The following is a 21,732-nucleotide window of genomic DNA, read 5'->3' as shown; positions in this document are numbered from 1 at the left end:
AACCAGCTTGAACATCAGGAAGTTCACGGTTCACATATTGCTGAAGCCTGGCTTGGAGAATTTTAAGCATTACTTTACTAGCGTATAAATAGGAAGTGCCAATTGTGTATATCTTTATTTATGTTACTTTAACATGTATAAAATAAGGCAGATATATTAAAATATAAAATAAAAAACACTTTTATAAAAGTGGGTTATACAATAAGCTGCTAGTAACAGCCAGAGAAAAATTTTTGTTTAACATTGTATTTTTTTTCCTTAAAATGTCTGTTTGTAGAATATTTATAATTTAAATATCTCCCTTAGTATTTTATCCCTGCTATTTAAAAATAAACTATAGGAATTTTTTTAAATTTAAGTATTATTAATAAAATATATGTTAAAACCAGAGTCCAAACTCCCATATAGTTAACTGCATGTAGAATTGTTTCTCTATTTCTCTATTCACATATGCATTTCTAAATACTGTTACTCTTATCTATGGTATTTATATTTCCACTGAAATAATTCTTATTTTACTTTATACATTCCTTTAAAAGCATGCAGGTGCACAGCTATACCATTGAAGCTCAAGGTATAAACAGCACACTACATACATAATTTCTAACACAATTTCAAATGAAAGCTCCTCTGAGAAAATTCTTAGCATATTTCATATTTCCCTACTTTATTTTCTGAAACTTAAAAATAATCAAAATCAAAATAAAGTGATACCTCAATGTATGATATAACAAAGCTGCTTCATAATAATTTAACCAAAATAACACAAAATAAGACAGATTTCTGAAGCTGTTTCTACAATTAGTATCTTACATGTCATTCCTCACACAATTTTAAAAAGTATACAAGTAATGTAATTTCAACATAAATAAAATGAAAACATAAATAAAATAAACATAAAAATAGAAATAAACATAAGTAAAATTTCAACATAAATAAAAAGAAAAATTTTAAGCTTCTTTTATATAAAAAATATTTAGATAATGCAAGAAATACTGCTCCCAAAATTGCTTGGAAATTCTTAATCGCCTAAATCTTTTAACAAACATGACACCTTATGATGTAATCTACTCTCAATCTATGGAACCTGTTGTATACAGGGCAGTAGGTATTTTAAATCATAGGAATATAGTACGTTAGGAGATTAATGACTGCATTGTCCACATACATGACTATTTTATGGTGCTGGGTTCGCATACCTCAAAGTGCTCTTTAGAGGCAGCCATAGCAGCAGGCAACCAAAGAAGCAGCATTGAAAGTGAGAGTGTTAGTCACTCAGTTGCATCTGACTCTGTGACCCCATGGCCTGTAGCCCACCAGGCTCCTCTGTCCATGGGATTCTCCAGGCAAGAAGACTGGAGTGGGTTGCCATGCCCTCCTCCAGGGTATCTTCCTGACCCAGGAATAGAACCTGGGTCTCCTGCATTGCTGGCAGATTCTTTACCAACAGGGCCACCAAGGAAGCCCAGAGTAGCATTAAGTCAGCATATATCAGCAGATGGATCATTTTTTTTATTAAGTCAGTTGAAAACAATCCACTTAATGCATTTAAAACATCACTGAAGCAGGTTTGTTTACTAATATTTGATTTTTAGTCTTAAAATAACCACTAATTGTATCACAGCTCCTTTTAGTGAATGGCATTCCAAAACTAGAGCCAGAGCTGAGCAGGCATCAATAAAGTCACAAGAATGTCTGTGATAGTCCTTTTTTCCATTAAACAATATAAAATAGAGTACTACTCATTGACTGTAGCCTTCCAACAATAACAGTTCTACAGCTTTTATGAAGTTTCTGCCAGGCATCAGTGGAAACCACCTTAGTTTTATAGAAATAATGCAACACGCAATGTTGAGATGCTCTTGTTTTCTGAAATAATGCAAACAGTCTAATCTCTGTAGCCTTCATGGGCTCCTTTTTGACTGTGTGGAGCATCTGAGCTGGCCTATGGAGATGGTGAAGAGAGGGCAAAATCTGCCCTTGCAGCCTGCCTTTCCTTATCTGACTGCCCTTCCCTTCTTGGGCAGGCAGTGTCCTCAGGCCCTGGGTTGCCATACAGCGTGGTCCCCCAACACGATTGTCAGTGTGAGTGATGTCACAGACCACTTGCACAGAGGTCTCTGCATTCTAAATTGGCTTTTGGAAAGAAGATAACACTTAGGAAAAATAAGTCCTACAATAAGTGAGGAGGGTGAGTGTGGACACTGATCTGAGAAGCTTTCCCAGTGCTTCTTGCTTTTTAAATTTTTTATGTCTTTTTTATTGCAGTATGGATGATTCACAATATTGTGTTAGTTTCAAGTGTCCTGGTGTTTGTTTAAAATATAACATATTGATTGGGAGACTGGGACTGACATGTGCACACTGCTGATCTTGTGTGTATATCTGTGATGCTCAATCATGTCTGACTCCTTACGAATGCTTTGATTATAACCCACGAGGCTCTTCTGTCCAGGGGATCTTCCAGGCAAGAATACTTGAGTGGGTTGCCATTTCTTACTCCAGAGGATATTCTCAACCGAGGAATCAAACCCGGTGATACTCTGTATAAAACAGATGACTAATGAGAACCTACTGTATAGCACAGGGGACTCTACTTGATGCTCTGTGGTGACCTAAATGGGAAGGAAATCCAAAAACGAGAAGATATCCGTATACGTATAACTAATACACTTTGTTGTACAGTAGAAACTAATATAACACTGTAAAGCAACTATACTCCAGTTTTTTAAAAAAAGGAACATATTACTGTGGCCACAGCACTATACATGGTGCAGGGAAGGGAGGAGAAAAGTGACTATGGTTGTAAAAAAAAAAAAAATGAGCCAACAACAAAACAATACACAGATGACAGAAAACCTACTCATGGCTGACACCGTGTGAGCCTCCTCCAGGTTACTCAGCAGCGGATATTAGCTGCGCTTCCCTTCAGCTGTTCTGAGCATTCCTGCTAAGTTATTTCAGCCCTCTCTGCCTCTCTGTGACCCCATGGACTGTAGCCCGCCAGGATCCTCTGCCCATGGGGAGTCTCTAGGCAAGAACACTGGAGTGGGTTGCCATGCCCTCCTCCAGGGCATCTTCCCCACCCAGGGATTGAACCTGTGTCTCTCACATCTCCAGTACTAGCAGGCAGGTTCTTTACTACTGGCGCTACCTGGGAAGCCCGCTCGGAACGCAGCGCAGAGCTTTCTGGGTAAGGACTTGGCTTCTGTCAGAGAACATAGTGGTAGACTCTGGGGTCTGTCTGCCTTTCTCCAGATGGTGAGGGTATCGGCGGTTATAACTCTCAGGTGAGAGAATCTAACACCGTCAAGGGTTCTGCCGCTACAGAGCTCCCCTTGTGAACAGCTGCGGTCTTTATGGGGCCTACAGCACAGCACACCCAGCTTCCTGCCTTCCCCTCATCCCCCCTGGAGATGCTCAGAACCCTCTCCATACTTCTGCACACAATCTCACTATCAGAGTGGTCGTCCTGACCAACCAGGATGGACGCAGGTTTTGCTCCTAGCAAAAAAGTCCCATTAAAAAAGGTATACGGAGCCATCATTGGAAGCTGCAGACTTATTTAGATGACAAAAACTCTGTCAAAGCTCCAAGCCTTCCTTGACATTCTACCTTACTACTGAGCTAGTTCGAGTTCTGTCTCTCTCCGTTCCTTCCTCCTTCCCAAAGAATTAGAATTCAGAAGGGGTGTAGACATTCATGTGTTCACTTTAATTATAAAATTAAACCAGATTTTCATGATTGATAGGAAGTCTGACTTGGCCCCAGTTTGATAATAGAGTCTGGCTTAGCTAATTACCTTATACTGTGGATTTATTTCCATAAATTGAATGCCCTTAATCTGTAGCTCCAAGATAATGACAAATTTAAATGATGTGATATAAGAGCATTTAATCAAAGATATTATATTTGCCAAATGTATTGAATTAGCAATATTTTGAATTCCCCAACACTTTCTGAGTATATTAAGTTAAACAATAACAAAGATAAATGAAGAAGGGGTTTAACTTAGAGTCATTAGATCAGTCTTTGTAAAGGCTTTCTGATGTACTTTGTGCTAATTGAGGAAGTACTTGACATCAGTGACTGTGCCAAAAAAAAAAAAATCAGTTTGCAAGTTAGGTGGTTTCCACTTTTCTGCTTCCAACAAAACTGAGTGAGGCCAACATAAACAAGTTATCAACTGATAAAGGGCATTAAAAACAATTTCTGATGTCAGATTACCATAGTTTTGGCAGATAACTTCAAAGGAATATGTAAACTAATAAGCCCTTGCTGCTAGAAAACCAAATATTTGCTGCAAACTGGCCTTGTTCACTTGGCTTCTCACCACTGTCTCTTTCCTTTGACAGCACCAGGGGCTTCCAGTGGATAGAAGTAAGTGAGTGCTATGGTTCCTCCCTCTTGACCCTGCAGTGAGGTGGTTCATAAGGATGAAGATCAAATCTGGTGACACCCATAAAACTGCATCATGGCCTGTTTTTGCCAATGATGGACTCCTAGCTTCCTATCCCTCGGGCACACTGAAATGTGCACTCATGAGAGGTCCGCATCAAGCAGACAGGATGCTCCTGGCAGCTGAGCATTCTCTTCCGTTACCATGAGAGACACGATCCCCGAGTCAGGCAAGGACAGAGATGCAGGCACAGTGTATCAACTCATGCATTCTTGGATCCCCCTTAAGTCGTCAACCAAAAATTATCGCTAATAGCTCATATACCAGTAAGTGACACTCTCATGTGGATTTGGAAAGCCATATGCACTTTTAGAGGGGCTTCCCAGATGGCACAGTGGTAAAGAATCTATCTGCCAAAGCAGGAGATGTGGGTTTGATTCCTGAGTCAGGAAGATCCCCTGGAGAGGGAAATGGCAGCCCACTCCAGTATTCTTGCCTGGAAAATCCCATGGTCAGAGGAGCCTGGTGGGCTTCAGTCCCTTGGGTCACAAAGAGTCAGACATGATGGAGCATCAAGATATTGAAATATGCATTTTAAGAAGCAGGGTCCTCTGAGTGTAAGCATCAGGGTAGGATAGCTTTGGTAGTTTCAGAAATGGCCCCTAGAGTCGACATTCCTGAATCTGTAAAGGACTGGTCTAGGGTAACAACTAAAGCTCGCATGTCCACACAGGTACCTGCAGTGGGCCAGCTGCCAAGCACAACGTTTATACTTGGACACTGTGGTTTTGGATGTTCTGTCTCCATAGCAAGCTACTCACCTGCCCTCTAAAAGAATGGTGGTAAACTAGATACCCTTCATATACTTGCAAGTTGTCACTGAATTCTCTTTTCACCAAAAGCTTCATATGTTGCAGACATTTCTGTTACATCACTATTTGAATGTGTGAATGGAATTTAAATACCACAGAGATTTGATAGTCACCTTCACATTTAAAAAATTGATGGGCAGAGTCTAATTTAACATTCAGAAACTGTATGCTTTTCTTTCTTCTAACATTTTGCATACTCAAAACACTTTTCCCAGTCTAACAATGAACACATGGATAGGTTTAGATTTACCTAAACATATAAAGAGGCTTAGAATCTGATTTTTAATTTTTTAAATTGAGTTATAGTTGATTTACAATATCATGTTAGTTTTAGTTATATAGCACAGCGATTCAGTTATAACACATCTATGTATAGGATGCATAGGTATATAAGTGTATTGCAAATTAGGTTTTTAATTTAAAATCTCCCCCCACAGATCATGTCATTTTTAAGTGGTCAACCTCTCTATCTTTTTGTGACCTTTCTCTTGAATAGGGAAGGCATTTATCGGAAGTGATTTCCCAAACGCCTGGACAAGCTGGGTTTACACTTGCGTTTAAGCCCAAGTGTCAGGAGGGAGGCACCTGGAGCAGTTCGCGATCTCCATGCGGGGGCCCTGGCACTGCCAGCCGCCACACTGGGGGGCCGGGCTGTCGCAGGAGCGGGTGCGACAGAGGCAGGATCCCACGGCGCTGCCGTCCGTGTGGGTGCAGGGCGTCCATGGAGACCACGCGCCAAAGTGCCCATCCACGGTGAGATTCCTCACCTAGGAAGCAGACATAGGCAAGGATGTCAGAAAGGGTTAAGGCTGCAAACATAATAAGGGAAAAAAATGAGACCTCCCACAAGACCATCAGAGCTTCTTTGGAATATCTCATATTGCAATCAAAAAGAGAGGAAGGGGAAGTATTTCGAAGGAAAGCAGTAGAGGCCACGGGTGGAGACAAGGATGAAGTGGAGGAGAGGAGGGGGAGGAAGGAGGTGGAGGGGAGGAGGGAACAGACGGAAGGAGGAGGGGGAGGGGAAGGTGCTAATTACCTGTCAGTCAAACCATGGCAGGGTTGTCTACTCTAGTTCTTTTTTTTAAATTTATTTATGTTAATTGGAGGCTAATTACTTTACAGTATTGTAGTGGGTTTTGCCATACATTGACATGAATCAGCCATGGGTGTACATGTGTTCCCCATCCTGAACTCCTCTCCCAACCTCCCTCCCCATCCTATCCCTTTGGGTCATCCCAGTGCACCAGCCCTGAGCGCCCTGGCTCATGCATCGAACCTGGACTGGCGATCTATTTCACATATGATAATATACATATGACAATGCTATTCTCTCAAATCATCCCACCCTCGCCTTCTCCCACAGAATCCAAAAGTCTAGTTCTTCTTGTTGCTGTTGTTTTTCATAAAAAAAAAAATCTTTTATTTGTGAGGAAGCCATGTAAAACTTACTATGAGTAAGTATAAGTTTAAGTAAAATTTTAGGAATCAAATTTAGGACTTTCCTGTGGCTTAGATAGAAAAGCATCTGCCTACAATGTAGGAGACCTGGGTTTGATCTCTGGGTCAGGAAGATTCCCTGGAGAAGGAAATGGCAACCCACTGCAGTACTCTTGCCTGGAAAATCCCATGGATGGAGAAGTCTGGTAGGCTACAGTCCATGGGGTCGCAAAGAGTCAGATATGACTGAGTGACTTCACTTTCACTTTTAGGAATCAAGAATAAAGGACATCCTCTCTCCTCTTCTAAACATGCCAGAACAGAATGGAACAGAATAGGCTGTAGCTATTGAAGCTAAAGGCAAAGGAGAAAAGGAAAAATATATTCATCTGAATGCAGAGTTCCAAAGAATAGCAAGGAGAGATAAGAAAGCCTTCCTCAGTGATCAGTGCAAAGAAATAGAGGAAAACAATAGAATGGGAAAGACTAGAGATCTCGTCAAGAAAATTAGCATTACTCTAATTAAATACCAAGGGAAACTTTCATGCAAAGATGAGCACAATAAGGACAGAAATGGTAGGGACCTAACAGAAGCAGAAGATATTAAGAAGAGGTGGCAAGAATACACAGAATAACTGTATAAAAAAGATCTTCATGACCCAGATGATCATGATGGTGTGATCACTCACCTATAGTCAGACATCCTGGAATGTGAACTCAAGTGGGCCTTAGGAAGCATCACTACAAACAAAGTGAAGGTGATGGAATTCCAGTTGAGTTATTTCAAATCCTTAAAGATGATGCTGTGAAAGTGCTGCACTCAATATGCCAGCAAATCTGGAAAACTCAGCAGTGGCCACAGGACTGGAAAAGGTCAATTTTCATTCCAATCCCAAAGAAAGGCAATGCCAAAGAATGTCAAACTACCTCACAATTGCCCTCATCTCACACACTAGCAAAGTAATGCTCAAAATTCTCCAAGCCAGGCTTCAACAGTACATGAACTGTGAACTTTCAGATGTTCAAGCTGGATTTAGAAAAGGCAGAGGAACCAGAGATCAAATTGCCAACATCCGCTGGATCATGGAAAAAGCAAGAGAGTTCCAGAAAAATATCTACTTCTGCTTTACTGACTATCCCAAAGCCTTTGACTGTGGATCACAACAAACTTTGGAAAATTCTGAAAGAGATGGGAATACCAGACCACCTGACCTGCCTCTTGAGAAATTTGTATGCAGGTCAGGAAGCAACAGTTAGAACTGAAAAAACAGACTGGTTACTAATTGGGAAAGGGGTACATCAAGACTGTATATTATCACCCTGTTTATTTAACTTATATGCAGAGTATATCATGTGAAATGCTGGGCTGGACGAAGCACAAGCTAGAATCAAGATTGCCAGGAGAAATATCAATAACCTCAGATATACAGATGACACCACCCTTCCTTATGGCAGAAAGCAAAGAAGAACTAAAGAGCCCCTTGATGAAAGTTAAAGAGGAGAGTGAAAAAGTTGGCTTAAAACTCAACATTCAGAAAACTAAGATTATGGTATTGGGTCCCATCACTTCATGGCAAATAGGTGGGGAAACAATGGAAAGAGTGATAGACATTTTTATTTGGGGGGCTCTAAAAATCACTGCAGATGGTGACTGCAGCAATGAAATTAATAGATGCTTTCTCCTTGGAAGAAAAGTTATGACCAACCTAGATAACATATTAAAAAGGAGAGACAGTACTTTACCAACAAAGGTCCATCTAGTCAAAGCTATTTTTTTTTAGTAGTCATGTATGGATGTGAGAGTTGGACTATAAAGAAAGCTGAGCGCTGAAGAATCGATCCTTTTGAATTATGCTGTTGGAGAAGACTCTTGAGAGTCCCTTGGACTGCAAGGAGATCCAACCAGTCAATTCTGAAGGAAATCAGTCCTGAATATTCACTGGAAGGAAAGATGCTGAAGCTGAAACTCTAATACTTTGGCCACCTGATTCAAAGAACTGACTCACTGGAAAAGACCCTGATGCTGAGAAAGATTGAAGGTGGGAGGAGAAGGGGATGACAGAGGATGAGATGGTTGGATGGCATCACCGACACAGTGGACATGAGTTTGAGTAGACTCTGGGAGTTGGTGATGGACAGGGAGGCCTGGCGTGCCGCAGTCCATGGGGCTGCAGAGAGTCGGACACAACTGAGCGACTGAACTGACTGACTGACTGACTGAATATCCAATTCTTCTTGTTCTCTGGGTTTCTCACGTGAGTAGAAGGTCCTGCCATCCCTGAGTGACAAGACATTTGCATACTCCCCTTTCCCTCCTTCTCCTCTTTCTTTTCTTCTGTCCCTTTCTCGTGATGTCACTTATATGTGGAATCTTAAAAAATAATGGCACAAATGAACCTATTTACAAAATAGACACAGAGTCACAGACGCAGAAAACATACTTATGTTTAGAGGGGGAGGGGACGTGGGGGAGGGATAAATTGGGAGATTGGGGTTGATATAGACACACTAATAATATAAAAAAGATAACTTATAAGGACCTATTTTATAGCACAGGGAACTCCGCTCAGTAGTTTGTGATGATCTATATTGGAAAAGAATCCGAAAAATGAATGTATATATATACATATATGTATATGTATATCTGATTCACTTCATTGTACACTGGAAGCTAACACTATACTCCAGTAAAAATTAATTGAAAAAAGAAAACATAAAATGAAAAAAAGAACTGAAGTTAAAACTCACACATGTACAACTCTTGCATTTTTATGTTCCTTAAAACATTGAAAGATTGGTCAACTAGTTTTATTTAAGATCTGGCTTGGTCTAAAAAAGTCATTTCAAACTGACATTTAGTTTACAAATTAAAAGAGTACCTATTAAGCAACCAGATATGTCCTAGTTGTTAAGCACATGCCAGTCAAATCTGTATTGTGTCCACCCTCCCAGAGTTTATGAGCCGGCATGGAGGAGCTGGACCCATAATAATTACTGCAAATAAATCCAATGATACAGCTCAGAGTAGGGGGTGTGAACGAGGAGATGGGGGGCTTCCAGCAAGCTGGTGGGGTCTGGAGGGATGGTGATGATGGGGCGTCTGGGCGAAGGGGTCTGCTGGGGCTGTGGAGGCAGAGGGCAGCCTGAGTGATGACAGAGGGGAAGGATACTGCCACATGTGTGGGCACCAGGCTGCTGTCCCTGGGACAGGAGGAGGTGGCCCAGAGGAAGCAAAGCTGAGACCTGAGCTAGAAGCTTCAGCAGGGTCAGAACAGAGGGTGGGAGGGGTGTGTGGACGCCCTATGATGTGGATGCTCTGTGACGTGGGATGCTGAGAGCCCTAAGGGAGGGCCCTTGATGGTTCCTTGACCCATGGAGCCTAGTCCAGGGCAGGAACCACATCATGTCAGCTCAAATCTGACAAGGGGATCTTTCCAGGAGGTAGTGAGTCCCAAGATTTGAGACTCACGGGACCCAGACTTCAGATCACCCAGCCCGCAGAAGGAATTTCCCCTTTGCAAATGGACAGAAGGCATAGAGTCCAAACCTCCTGAATTTAACATGGGGAAACTGTGCGTTTCTTAGAAAATACGATAAACGAAGAGATGAGGTTACATGTAAGTTACATGCTTCGCTTTATCCTCTGCTGTCTGCTGCTCCCACCATCTTGCTCACAAATTCCTGCCCTGGTTGATTCTGGGGGATTCAAGACTCGTCATCCACATGGGGGGAGCAGAACTCCATGGAGGAGAGAATTAATTCCTTTGGAGCAAACAAACTGTGACATGACTGAGCGGAGTCAGACACGACTTAGCAACTAACATGAGTAACTTGTAAAACAAACTGTACTTGTGTGTCACAGTTTCAAAACAAAGGCGAAACCATATTTTGTGAAAATCCAGGCAACTTTCCTGTGGTCTGGTGGCTAAGAATCCAAGCTCCCAATGCAGGGGCCCTAGGTTTGATCCGTGGTCAGGGAACTAGATCCCATAAGTTGCAACTAAGATCCAGCATAGCCAAATAAATAAATATTAAAAATACATATATATCCAAGTCAGTTTTATCTCTGCACTGTCATGCCTCCAAATACAACAGGCAAGAGTAACCACTGCTGGTGGTTTAGTTGCTAAGTTGTGTCCAACTCTTTGTGACCCCATGGACTGTAGCCCACCAGGCTCCTCTGTCCATGGAATTCTCTAGGCAAGAATACTGGAGTGGGTTGTCATTTTCTTCTCCAGAGGATCTTCCTGACCCAGGGATTGAACCCAGGTCTGCTACATTGCAGGCAGATTCTTTACTGACTGAGCCACCAGGAAGTTCAGCATTAACTGTTTCCATTTCCTCTGACCTGGCTGGTTGCTCGTCTCCAGCTGCCACAATGATGACTCTGTCCTTTCTTATCCACACCCAAGGCTTTATACCCACTTGCCACACCTGGCTCTTTCTATAAGATGCAGTCAAAAGGGAGAGGAGAAACCTGCCTGATCCTCTGGATTCTGAGTGATTCATGGGATCCTACACAAATGAGTGAAGGGACAAAGGCAGATATTTCCTGAGAGCAAACATCCCCGTTTCTAAGTTCCCTGTAACCTACTGTCCCACCAGGATAAAAAAAAAAAAAAAATGCAACTCCTACTCTGACCATACTTCAGACTGTGGTGTTAGAGAAGACTCTTGATCCTCCCTTGGGCTGCAAGGAGATCGAACCAGTACATCCTAAAAGAAATCAACCCTGAATATTCTTTGGAAGGACTGAGGACAGATGCTGAAGCTGAAGCTCCAATACTTTGGCCACCTGATGCTGGGAAAGACTGAGGGCAGGAGGGGAAGGGGGTGGCAGAGGATGAGATGCTTGGATGGCATCACTGACCCAATGAACGTGAGTTTGAGGAAGCTCCAGGAGATAGAGAAGGACAGGGAAGCCTAGTGTGCTGCAGTCCATGGGATCGCAAAGAGTAGGACAACTTAGTGACTGAATAACAGCAAACTCTAACCTTAAGGACACTTCAGTGTTTTCTTAGAAACAGAGTCCTACATAACCTTAATTCCCTTTTCCTTCTTTCACAGTAGATTTCGGTAATACCTGTCTGGCTATCTGAACATAACATGTGGATGACAAGTGGGTCACCAATCACTTAGTCTACCGATCAGCCACTGCTTTGGGAGATGCTGCCAGCTGGGAAGGGCACTGATCTGCAGAAAAGGGAGAATCTCAGAAGTTTTGGACTTAAGTCCAGATTTATTTCCCAATGTAGTTTCAGAATCCTGTGTAAAATTTTTAGTCTGTGGTTTATGGTGTCTGATGTCTAAATAAAGAGCCCTAGGCTTAATCATTGCTAATGTCTCCTTTCACTCAAAGATGTTAATTACACAGTAGCCAGGGAAGAATCTGTTATTTTAATACATTTACATGCTTATTTGGTATACTTTATTTTGTTAGTCACTGCAGCATGTATTTTGAAAAAGAGACTCATTGTATGACATAGTGTGCTAATAACCACGTGTCCAGACAGTATTCTTGCTTGGTGAACCCCACAGACAGAAGAGACTGGCAGGCTACAGTCCATAGGATTGCAAAGAGTTAGACACGACTGAAGTGACTTAGCATGCACATACACACCACACAGAGTGTGGATGACATTCACACATAAATCAAGCCCAGGTGGATTTCCTTGGTAGCTCAGATTAAAGAATCTGCCTGCCAATGCAGGAGACTCGTTTGATCCCTGGGTCAGGAAGATCCCCTGGAGAAGGGAATGGCTACCCACTCCAGTACTCTTGCCTGGAGAATTCCAGGGACAGAGGAACCTGGAGGGCTGCAATCCATGCAGCAGTAAAGATTCAGACACAACTGAGTGACTAACACTTTCACATTCACCCTTGCTAAGCAACACTGCAAGTTAGGACATATATATTACTTGAATCACTCTAGGTATATAAGTTTAGATCTAACTTTAGTATTTGAAATCTCTTATACTGAGTAAAATGCTTACATTACAATAATATAAGCAAAAAGAACATTAATCAATATGTCAATTAACTAGTGTCCTGTCTCCTGGATAAGGGAAATCCATAAACATTTTTAAATAGGGAACTTTGAGTGGAAAATAGGTCTCTGTCTTTACTCTGGTCCATAAAGTCAAACTTTTCTTTCATTTCAGTCAAAAATTAAAAATAATAATATAAATTACATTTTAATTGCTTTTAAAAATACTTCTCTAAGCCTGATCTACATCAATGCTAATCATTTCATTTAGCTCATTTCTTTCTAAGAGATTTTTCGAAAGATATGTATAATTAATTAAAACAAGAGTTGGGTAATATAGGATTTCCCAAATTCTGCCTGGCAACATACATAAATCAGAAAAATACACTTTTTTTCTTTCCTTAGCTTTACTCAAAGTGATACAATTTATTGTCTGTTGTTGGATGCTTTGCATATTCTTATCAAAAGTGTATCTTGGTAAATAACCAATTATATTGGATGAGATGGAAGAGATGGTTGTGTGTAATGAAATCACCTCAAATCAGGGGTGGGGGGGGAACCTTCTTAAGTGTGTTTTAGGGACAGTGAAGCAGAGATCACATCTCAGCCACATTTTCCAAAAAGAGGTGGTGGAGGGGCAGCTCTGAAACCAGGGTAGGTCCACATCACCCCCTGACCTTTCCTGAGTTTGTATCAGAAGCTGTCCTCTCAGCAGAAAGAAGCAACTTTAGTGATAACCCTCCGGTCGCTTCTTAAATATCCGGTCACCTTCATTTTCTGACCATAGAAACATACAAGTGTACTTGTTACTAACTAAGTGGCGAGTGTGTATTTCGCATTATGTAATTAAGCATGTCGCAGATAGCCACTGAAACACCCTTGAGCCCTGGACCATGACTTTATTGCTTAAGAAGAACTGCTGTTACCTTCTGCCCCCCTTTTTAAGTATTAAAACAGTAAGGTCAAACTTCTGCAAGAAGATGTGCTGATTCTTCTAAAGTGAATGTCTGAACTTTTAAAGCTACATGTCACATAGCACACTTTGTGTTTTCTTTAGCTGCAAAGAATTTAAAGGGGATACCCCTGTGCTTGTACAGTGTGGTTCAGACAGAAGAAAGGACTTCACACAGACAGTGGCATGTTTGAACCAGTTTCAAAGACAAGACACTGCAGATGTGTTGGCCCCTAAATTCAGAGATCCGGAGCTAAAGAACAAAAAGGACTGGCAGCTCAGCCCACCCCCTTCATGGCTTTGCTGAGAGCCTGGATGCGGTGAGGCACCCTCCTTTAGAGGGAAAAGCCTACACTTTGTGCCAACAATTGGGGAATGACACCGGTTTAATCACCTTCGCCTTCCTCCAGTCACTCTGCCTGCTTGTCTCACTTACAAACTGAAGGACAGCCTTTGTGACACATGCTTAGATAATGCAAAAAGCAGCTTCCTTGATAGGAAATGGACAGACTGTTCCAATGTCTCCGGCTGTTTGGAACAGAAGGACCATCACGGATTTAGCATAAGGGACGGTGTCCCTCCTTTCTCATCTGTCTTGCAGGGTGAGAAAGGCCAGGGCTGATAAGAATGCACATGGGCAGTGAGGTGATGGCCAAGGGACTTACCTAAATCCTAAATGTGCTGAAGTTAATAGTTGTTGCTCATATTCTCCAAGGACAGAAAAATAGAACTTGGGATGACTTAACTGACAGCTCTGAAGACAAAGGAGAAGAAAGGCTGGATTGTGCAAGTGAGGACCCAGATAAACACAACGGCAAAGGCAAGAGTGGAATCTGCGTTCTTGGATTCAGAGTCTGACTGTAAATGGACTGGAGCTTCTCCACATTCCGCAGGGTTCCCTGGGGGAATGCGCTTTAGGCTGCTTCTCCCAGGAATTCCCTGACCCTGCTCAGTAGAGAAGACACTGTGCCACATGGGGTTCCATCACACTATCCTTTAGTTTGTTTAAAAGCTCTGTTTCCCCGCTTCTGGAATTATAGCTCCCAGGAGATATGGATGGGTGTGGAAGATACTATTTTATTGATATTAATGCTACAAAGGGCAAAATAGTCCACACCAAACTCTGGAGACAAAAAAAATCCAAGAATTAACAGAGATGTTAGATCCCACTTGCAAACCAGCACTATTTTCTCTTAAGATCATACGTGTGTGTGTGTGTGTGTGTGTGTGTGTTCAGTCATGTCCAGCTCTTTGCAATCCCATGGACTGTAGCCTGCGAGTCTCCCCTGTTTGTGGAATTTTCCAGGCAAGAATACTGGAGTGGGTTGCCTTCTCCTGCTCCAGGGATTCTTCCTGACCCAGGGATCAAACTCTCATCTCCTATGTCTCCTGCATTAGCAGGTGGATTATTTTCTCTTTTTTTCCCCTGAAATTTAGGTATATTTAATTGGAGGATAATTGTTTACAATGTTTTGTTGGTTTTTGCCACACATCCCCATGAATCAGCCACAGGTATACAGATGTCCCCTCCCTCTTGAACCTCCCTCCCACTTTCCAGCCCATCCCACCCCTCTAGGTTGTCACAGAGAACCGAGTTTGGGCTCCCTGGGTCGTACAGCAAATTCCCACTGACTGAGGATTTTCCATATGGAAATGTATATGTCTCCATGCTACTCCGTCAGCTCGCCCCACCCTCTCCTTCCCCTGACTGTGTCCACAAGTCTGTTCCCTAGGACTGCATTTCCACTGCTTCCCTGCAAACAGGTTCATCAGAACCATCTTTTAGATTCCATAATAGTAGTGTTATTCACTCAGTCGTGTCTGACTTTTTATGCCCCACGGACTGTAGCCCACCAGGCTCCTCTGTCTATGGGATTCACCAGGCAAGAATACTGGAGAGGATTGCCATTCCCTTCTCTAGAAGGTCTTCCCAATGCAGAGATTGAACCCGGGTCTCTTGCATTGCAGACAGATTCTTAACCGTTTGAGCTACAGGGAAGTCCTCTAGATTTCTTATGTATGTGTTAATATATGATAATTGTTTTTCTCTTTTTGCTTGCTTCACTTGCTTTCCTCTGTATAATAGGCTCTAGGTTCATTCACCTCATTAGAACTGACTCAAATGCATTCCTTTTTAGGGCTGAGTAATACTCCATGATATATGTGTACCACAGCTTCTTTATCCGTTCATCTGTTGATGGACATCTAGGTTGCTTCCATGTCCTGGCTATTGTAAATAGTGCTGGCAGGCAGATCCTTGAGCCACCAGCAAAACCACTTCTCTTAAGATATTTCTTTTCAAAGTGGACAGCAAGTCATGGCAGCATCCTGTGTGGCTTGGTGCAGGAAGAGCTGAATGAGTTAAGAAAGCACAGACCAGATTTATGAGGAAGGTTCTCATAGGAAAAGGAATGTATGCCACAGAAGGGTGGGTTAGGACCGTGGGCTAGGACCGCTGGGGTCCCGGGGACGGTGTTTCCAGAGCTGGGGACCCGGACACTCACAGGACAGGTCGCGATGCTCTGCTCCCACTGCGTCATGCTCAGGCTCTCCTCCAGGCTCGTGCATTTCTTCATCACCAGGTCCCAGCCACAGTACGGGTCCTGGGCCCCAATGCAGGCACTGAAAACACACACCAAAGAGTCATCAGAAAGGCAGGTTAATCTAGAACAAAAGAGGTAAGCTAAGAGTTAACCCTTAGGACTTGATGTAGGAGCTAGTTATGTGAAACAAAAGCTTCCGTCTGCACGTTAGAGAACATAGCTAACTGCATACACCAGTAAGTATCTAATTAAAATTAAACAAATTAATTTTAGTTGAAATGTCTATTTTTTTCTAAGATATAGAAAATTACTATCGGTGCTAACATGGTGACTTTAGGTGTTATGAATGATCTAAAGTCAGACTTTTGCTCAAGAATACTAGTTACCACCTCCACCGCCACCACAACCAACATCATCCCATGAATAATAGGCATTATTTGTGATAAGTAAAATTATTACATCATTGATACACTAACAGCTTTTATAGGAAGGTATTAATATTTTCGCTTTATTTATCATCATAATCATTATCACTACCACCACCATCATCACTACATCATCCTCACCCACTTAATGACAGATATTATTGGTTAAACAGACTGTGATCTATAAGATTATTACATAATTTAACCATTTAAACAACTCTAATGAGGAAGTGAAAGTGAAGTCGCTCAGTCGTGTCTGACTCTTTGCGACCCCATGGACTGCAGCCTACCAGGCTCCTCCATCCATGGGATTCTCCAGGCAAGAATACTGGAGTGGGTTGCCATTTCCTTCTCCAGGGGATCTTCCCGACCCAGGGATTGAACCCAGGTCTCCCACATTGCAGGCAGATGCTTTAACCTCTGAGCCACCAGGGAAGACTTCTAATGAGGAAGGTTGTTACTGATAAGAAAAAAGAGACACTGAAAATTTCTAAAATTTGCCCAAGGACAAACAAATACATACCCAAACCTGTAACACGACTGGTTCAAATATAATAAAATATATAAGTCTTCCTTTTGAGTAGCAGACTTTAAAAATGTATTAAAATTTTCCATTTAATAGTGGTTTAGTATAGCCCTGTCTATAATATTCAATATACTGTATCATAAATACTGTAGACAGTAGATACTTTATTCTAACTCTGTCTCAGTGAAAGAGTTCATATACAAAATAGGAATGATTAGATAAAGATTTCTGGCCAACAACAACAGCAACAGATACAATAGAAGGCTGGGAATTCCCTGGAAGCCCAGTGGTTAGGGTTCTGTGCTTCCAGAACAGGAGGCACAGATTTGGTCCTGGCAGGGGAACTAAGATCCTATAAGCCATGGGGTGTGGCCCAAAATAAAAATTAAAAAATCCAGGAGATGTGGGGAGGGAGGAAGCAGACAGAGGACAGTGAGAGGGCCAGAATGGTATAGAAAATGCTCCCACAGACAAGCAGCCCATTGGACACTTTCTCTTAAGAGCCAGGAGGTCAGGGACGAAGGACACGGTAGTGAGCAAAGGCAGCGAATACAGCCTGGGAGTGACAAGGTCTACCAAGTTAGGACAGAGCTCACAAGAGACTATGGCCACCCCCAACACTTCGGCCACCTGATGCGAAGAGCCAACTCATTAGAAAAGACCCTGAATCTGGGACAGATTGAAGGCGGGAAGAGAAGGGGATGACAGAGGATGAGATGGTTAGATGACATCACTGACTCAATGGACATGAGTTTGAGCAAGCTCCAGGAGATGGTGAAGGACAGGGAAGTCCAGCAGGCTGCAGTCCATGGCGTCTCAAAGAGTTGAGCACAACATAGCAACTGAGCGACAACAACAATAAGAGACTGAAGATGCTATCGAGCTACCAGTTCGCTGAGAGCAGGACTACAAATTCTTACTTAATCATCAAACATGGGGCCAGGGAGGTAGTCTAAATAATAATGTCATTAATATTAATGATATTAAAAACCCCTTATTAACAAATCAAATATGCTAACCTTGAATAGAGTGCTGTTCTAGAAACTTGACCTCTATCTCCTCATTTAAACCTCATAAAAGCTTTAAATACACTACCCCCATTAGCTACTCCACTTAGTCTCATTTTAAAAGGGAAAAGAATAATCAAAGAATAGAATGGAGACAAAGACAAAGGAGAAGTCCTAGTTCCACAGTTGGGGATGATAATCCAAAGGCAATAAATCAAGCAATAGAGGAAAATATGGCTGGTTAAGTTACTATGTAATTACTGCTTATTAACCAGCCAAAGTTCAAAGGGTTAAAACTGGTGGTTCTCACTGCAGGACCAGGCTGGGGTGGAAAGGAGTGTCAAACAGTTACCTTCCCCATAACCTCACTGGGGCTTTTTGATAAGTGCCCTGTAGCTGTTAAAAGATAAACTGAGGCCTTTTAAACTTTTCGGGGGACTTCCCTGGTGGCTCAGTGGTAAACAACATGCCTGCCTGTGGAGGAGACACAGGTTCAATCTCTGGGTTGGGAAGATTCCCTAGAACAGGAAATGGCAACCCATTCAAGTATTCTTGCCTGGGAAATTCCATGCACAGAGGAGCCTGGCGGGCTACAGTCCATGGGTTACAAACAGCAGGACACAACTGAGTGACTGAACAACAGCAGCAACAAAATTAAACCATTCAAGAGTTTCTTTGAGCAAAGGAGCTAAGAAGCAGTTTTTATAGGGAAGATTCCCTGGTGGCTCAGAGGAAAAGAATCTGCCTACAAGGCTGGAGACCTGGTTTTGCTCCCTGGGTCAGAAAGATCCCCTGGAGAAGGGAATGGCTGCCCACTCCAGTCTTCTTGATGGGAGAATTCCATGGACAGAGGACCCTGGCAGGTTACAGTCCATGGGGTCGCAAAGAGTAGGACACAACTGAACGACCAACACTTTGAGTTGAGAAGCAAGGCAAGAAAGTTATTTGATTGCCTGCAGCTTAAGAGGTACCTTACTTGGGAAAGCCTGGTTGGCTGCTTGCCATCTTGTTCTTAAGTTTCACCTTCTCTGATCCCAGTGTGCTGACTGGGTCAGGCAGGCCCAGCCCCTACTCCTACTGAAACATCCCTGCCGGATGCTCAGCGTACATCACATGGCGGGATCTACTACATGTTTGATTCTGTTTTCCCATCGGTGGGAAAAAAGGGCTTCGAGAATTATTCGAGAAGCCTGGATTTGATTTCATGCTTTTTTTTTTTTTTAATTAAAGCAACATGACCATGAGACAAACTTCACCTTCCAAAAAGAAGGAAATTTCACCAAGCCCCTAATTTTGCCTGAGACTTCCCCTTGCAAAGTTGCCGGTAGAACTGAAGCAATGCCACAGGGTTACAAGGAATAGTTAAGCTGCTTTATACGAAAAGCAGCTTATAGTAACATCACTTTCTTCTGATACCACTGATGGTTTTGCAGTTTCTTAAAATGACACTTAAAACACTAAAACTTCTCTATAATCATAAGAGCCCATTCATTAAAAATACCATTTATATATAAACATGTTTTCCTCACAGTAAGTATTTCATACCACAAGGAACATTCTAATGATCTCTACCAATATTCTAAATGACACCTTAAGGAAAACTAGTAATGACTTCTTATTTTTGGAAGGTGGGTCTCTGAAGGAGGTCGTGTCGAAATCACAGACTCCCTACCAATGCAGCCATTGTGGAAGTGGCTTTTCTTTATTCCGCCATGAAAATGTGTTTCTTTCTGTGATGAATCTTTTCAATAATATTTTTTTTTCTTATTTTGTTAAGAACTTTAGATTATTTTCAGCTGACTTATTGCTCTGGCGTCTGAAAGTATATGAATTCAGAAAAAAATGTTGGTCAGAATCCAAGATTTAATTTGAAAACACATTTATTGAAAAGCGTATTTTAGAGCAAATTTATATTTTTAGAGGTAGGCCTTAATTCTAGAAGGATAAACTACTTTCCTTTGTACAGGAAATTTATCTAAATTAAAATTTATATAAACTCTTCCTTTACTTTTTAAAGTTTACAATTATGCTATTTGTTAAGTAATAGAAAAAAAAGGCATATTCATCAAAATCTTTCTACTGTATATCTGGAAAGCTGGTGCTAAATACTGAATATCATCCTCTTGTGTATTAGATTAAGTATCGATGACTTCATCTGGCTTGTTTCCATCACACTAACTGCCATTATGTCAACTTATTTTTGATATTAAGAATTTTTGCTGTATCAACAAAATTTATTCATGAAACATGGAACATCAGAAGTGTTCCCATCATTCATTTCTTCATCACATGCTTAGCACCTGCTGTGAACTGACCTTGAAAGTGATGGGTGTACCAGGCAAACAAAAGAGACAGTCAGTGTACCAAAGAACTCACTTCTTAGTGAAGGAAATAAACTTGAAACAACTACAACAACAGCCAGTTGCAAAGTAAAAAAAAAAAAATGAAAAGGGGATGAGGAAGTATGCAGAGAGAGGCATTTAAGATGGGACCAATAAGATGACTAGAGTGATCGACATGATACTTTTCAGGGAAAATAGAACATTTTAGCAGGGAGATCAGAATGAGGCAGCAAAACCAGCTGGGAGAGAGCTTGAGGGTCTAAAGGAACACCCAATAAATGGATGCGGGGTTTTGGAAGAAGCTTGGTGTGTAGAATCTGCTGAGCGCTCCAGCCTCCCTCCCTAAGGACTTAGGTTTCCTTGTAAATGCTGCATGCATCTTTAAGGTGTTTCCCAAATTCTATGCAAGAATCAATCACATGTCAAATATCGCTATTTATTTGTATTATCATGAGGATGATAGTGAGAGAGAGAATAATTTATCTGTTCATGAATGATAGTGCCTTAATTTCTAAGACAATCTCAGGTGCCTTATTCTTAATCACTAAGTCACCATATACTTCAGAATCTGTTTTTACTTTGAGCTGCATTAAAAGCATTACACTACTAAAAATAAGATGGAGACATTCCAATGAGACAGTAACCCTTTTGAAGAAGGGCTTCCCTCCTGGCTCAGATGGTAAAGAAACTGCCTTCAATGCAGGAGGCCCAGGTTGGATCCCCAGGTTGGGAAGACCCCCTAGAGGAGGAAATGACACCCACTCCAACACTTGCCTGGAGAATCCCATGGACAGAGGAGCCTGGTGATTTAAAATCTATTAGGTCCTAAAGAGATGGACACAACTGAGCAACTAACACTTTCACTTTCTGAAAAATGCATTCTAAGACATCCGCAAACTCCTCAACTGGTAAATCTAATTGGAGCATATTGTTTTCCCCCTGTTTCCTCTTCTATAAAACTGGAATGATAATGCTCACCTCACTGGGTTGTTCTGAGGATTAAATACATCATGTAGTTAAGAAAAAAAAGCAACCAAACAGAACAAAGTATTTTGAGATGTGATGTACATAGCTGTTCTACTTAATGCATGCATGCATCCTCAGTTGTGTCCAACTCTTTGCAACCCCATGAACTACATAGCCTGGCAGACTCCTCTGTCCATAGAATTTTCTAGGCAAGAATAGTGGAGTGGGTTGCCATTGCCTACTCCAGGGGATCTTCCTAACCTAGGGATTGAAA

The 21,732-nt window shown here is 41.8% G+C and overlaps 1 protein-coding gene across 2 annotated transcripts in view; it reads right to left on the bottom strand.

Moving 5' to 3' along the window:
• Positions 1-21,732, bottom strand: part of SEMA5A (sema domain, seven thrombospondin repeats (type 1 and type 1-like), transmembrane domain (TM) and short cytoplasmic domain, (semaphorin) 5A) — a 559,453-nt gene that overhangs the window by 77,588 nt on the left and 460,133 nt on the right. For both annotated transcript variants that reach the window (XM_010847535.1, XM_010847536.1), the window contains 2 exons: positions 16,154-16,271; positions 5,857-6,038 (listed from right to left, as the gene is read on the bottom strand). In XM_010847535.1, the coding sequence (XP_010845837.1) occupies positions 5,857-6,038; positions 16,154-16,271 (300 nt within the window). The remainder of the gene's footprint in view (positions 1-5,856; positions 6,039-16,153; positions 16,272-21,732) is intronic.

Source organism: Bison bison, unplaced genomic scaffold, assembly GCF_000754665.1.
Source record: "Bison bison bison isolate TAMUID 2011002044 unplaced genomic scaffold, Bison_UMD1.0 scf7180017864250, whole genome shotgun sequence".
Taxonomy (NCBI): domain Eukaryota; kingdom Metazoa; phylum Chordata; class Mammalia; order Artiodactyla; family Bovidae; genus Bison; species Bison bison.
Note: the sequence above shows the minus strand (reverse complement) of the source record. Positions and strands in the feature narration are given on the sequence as shown.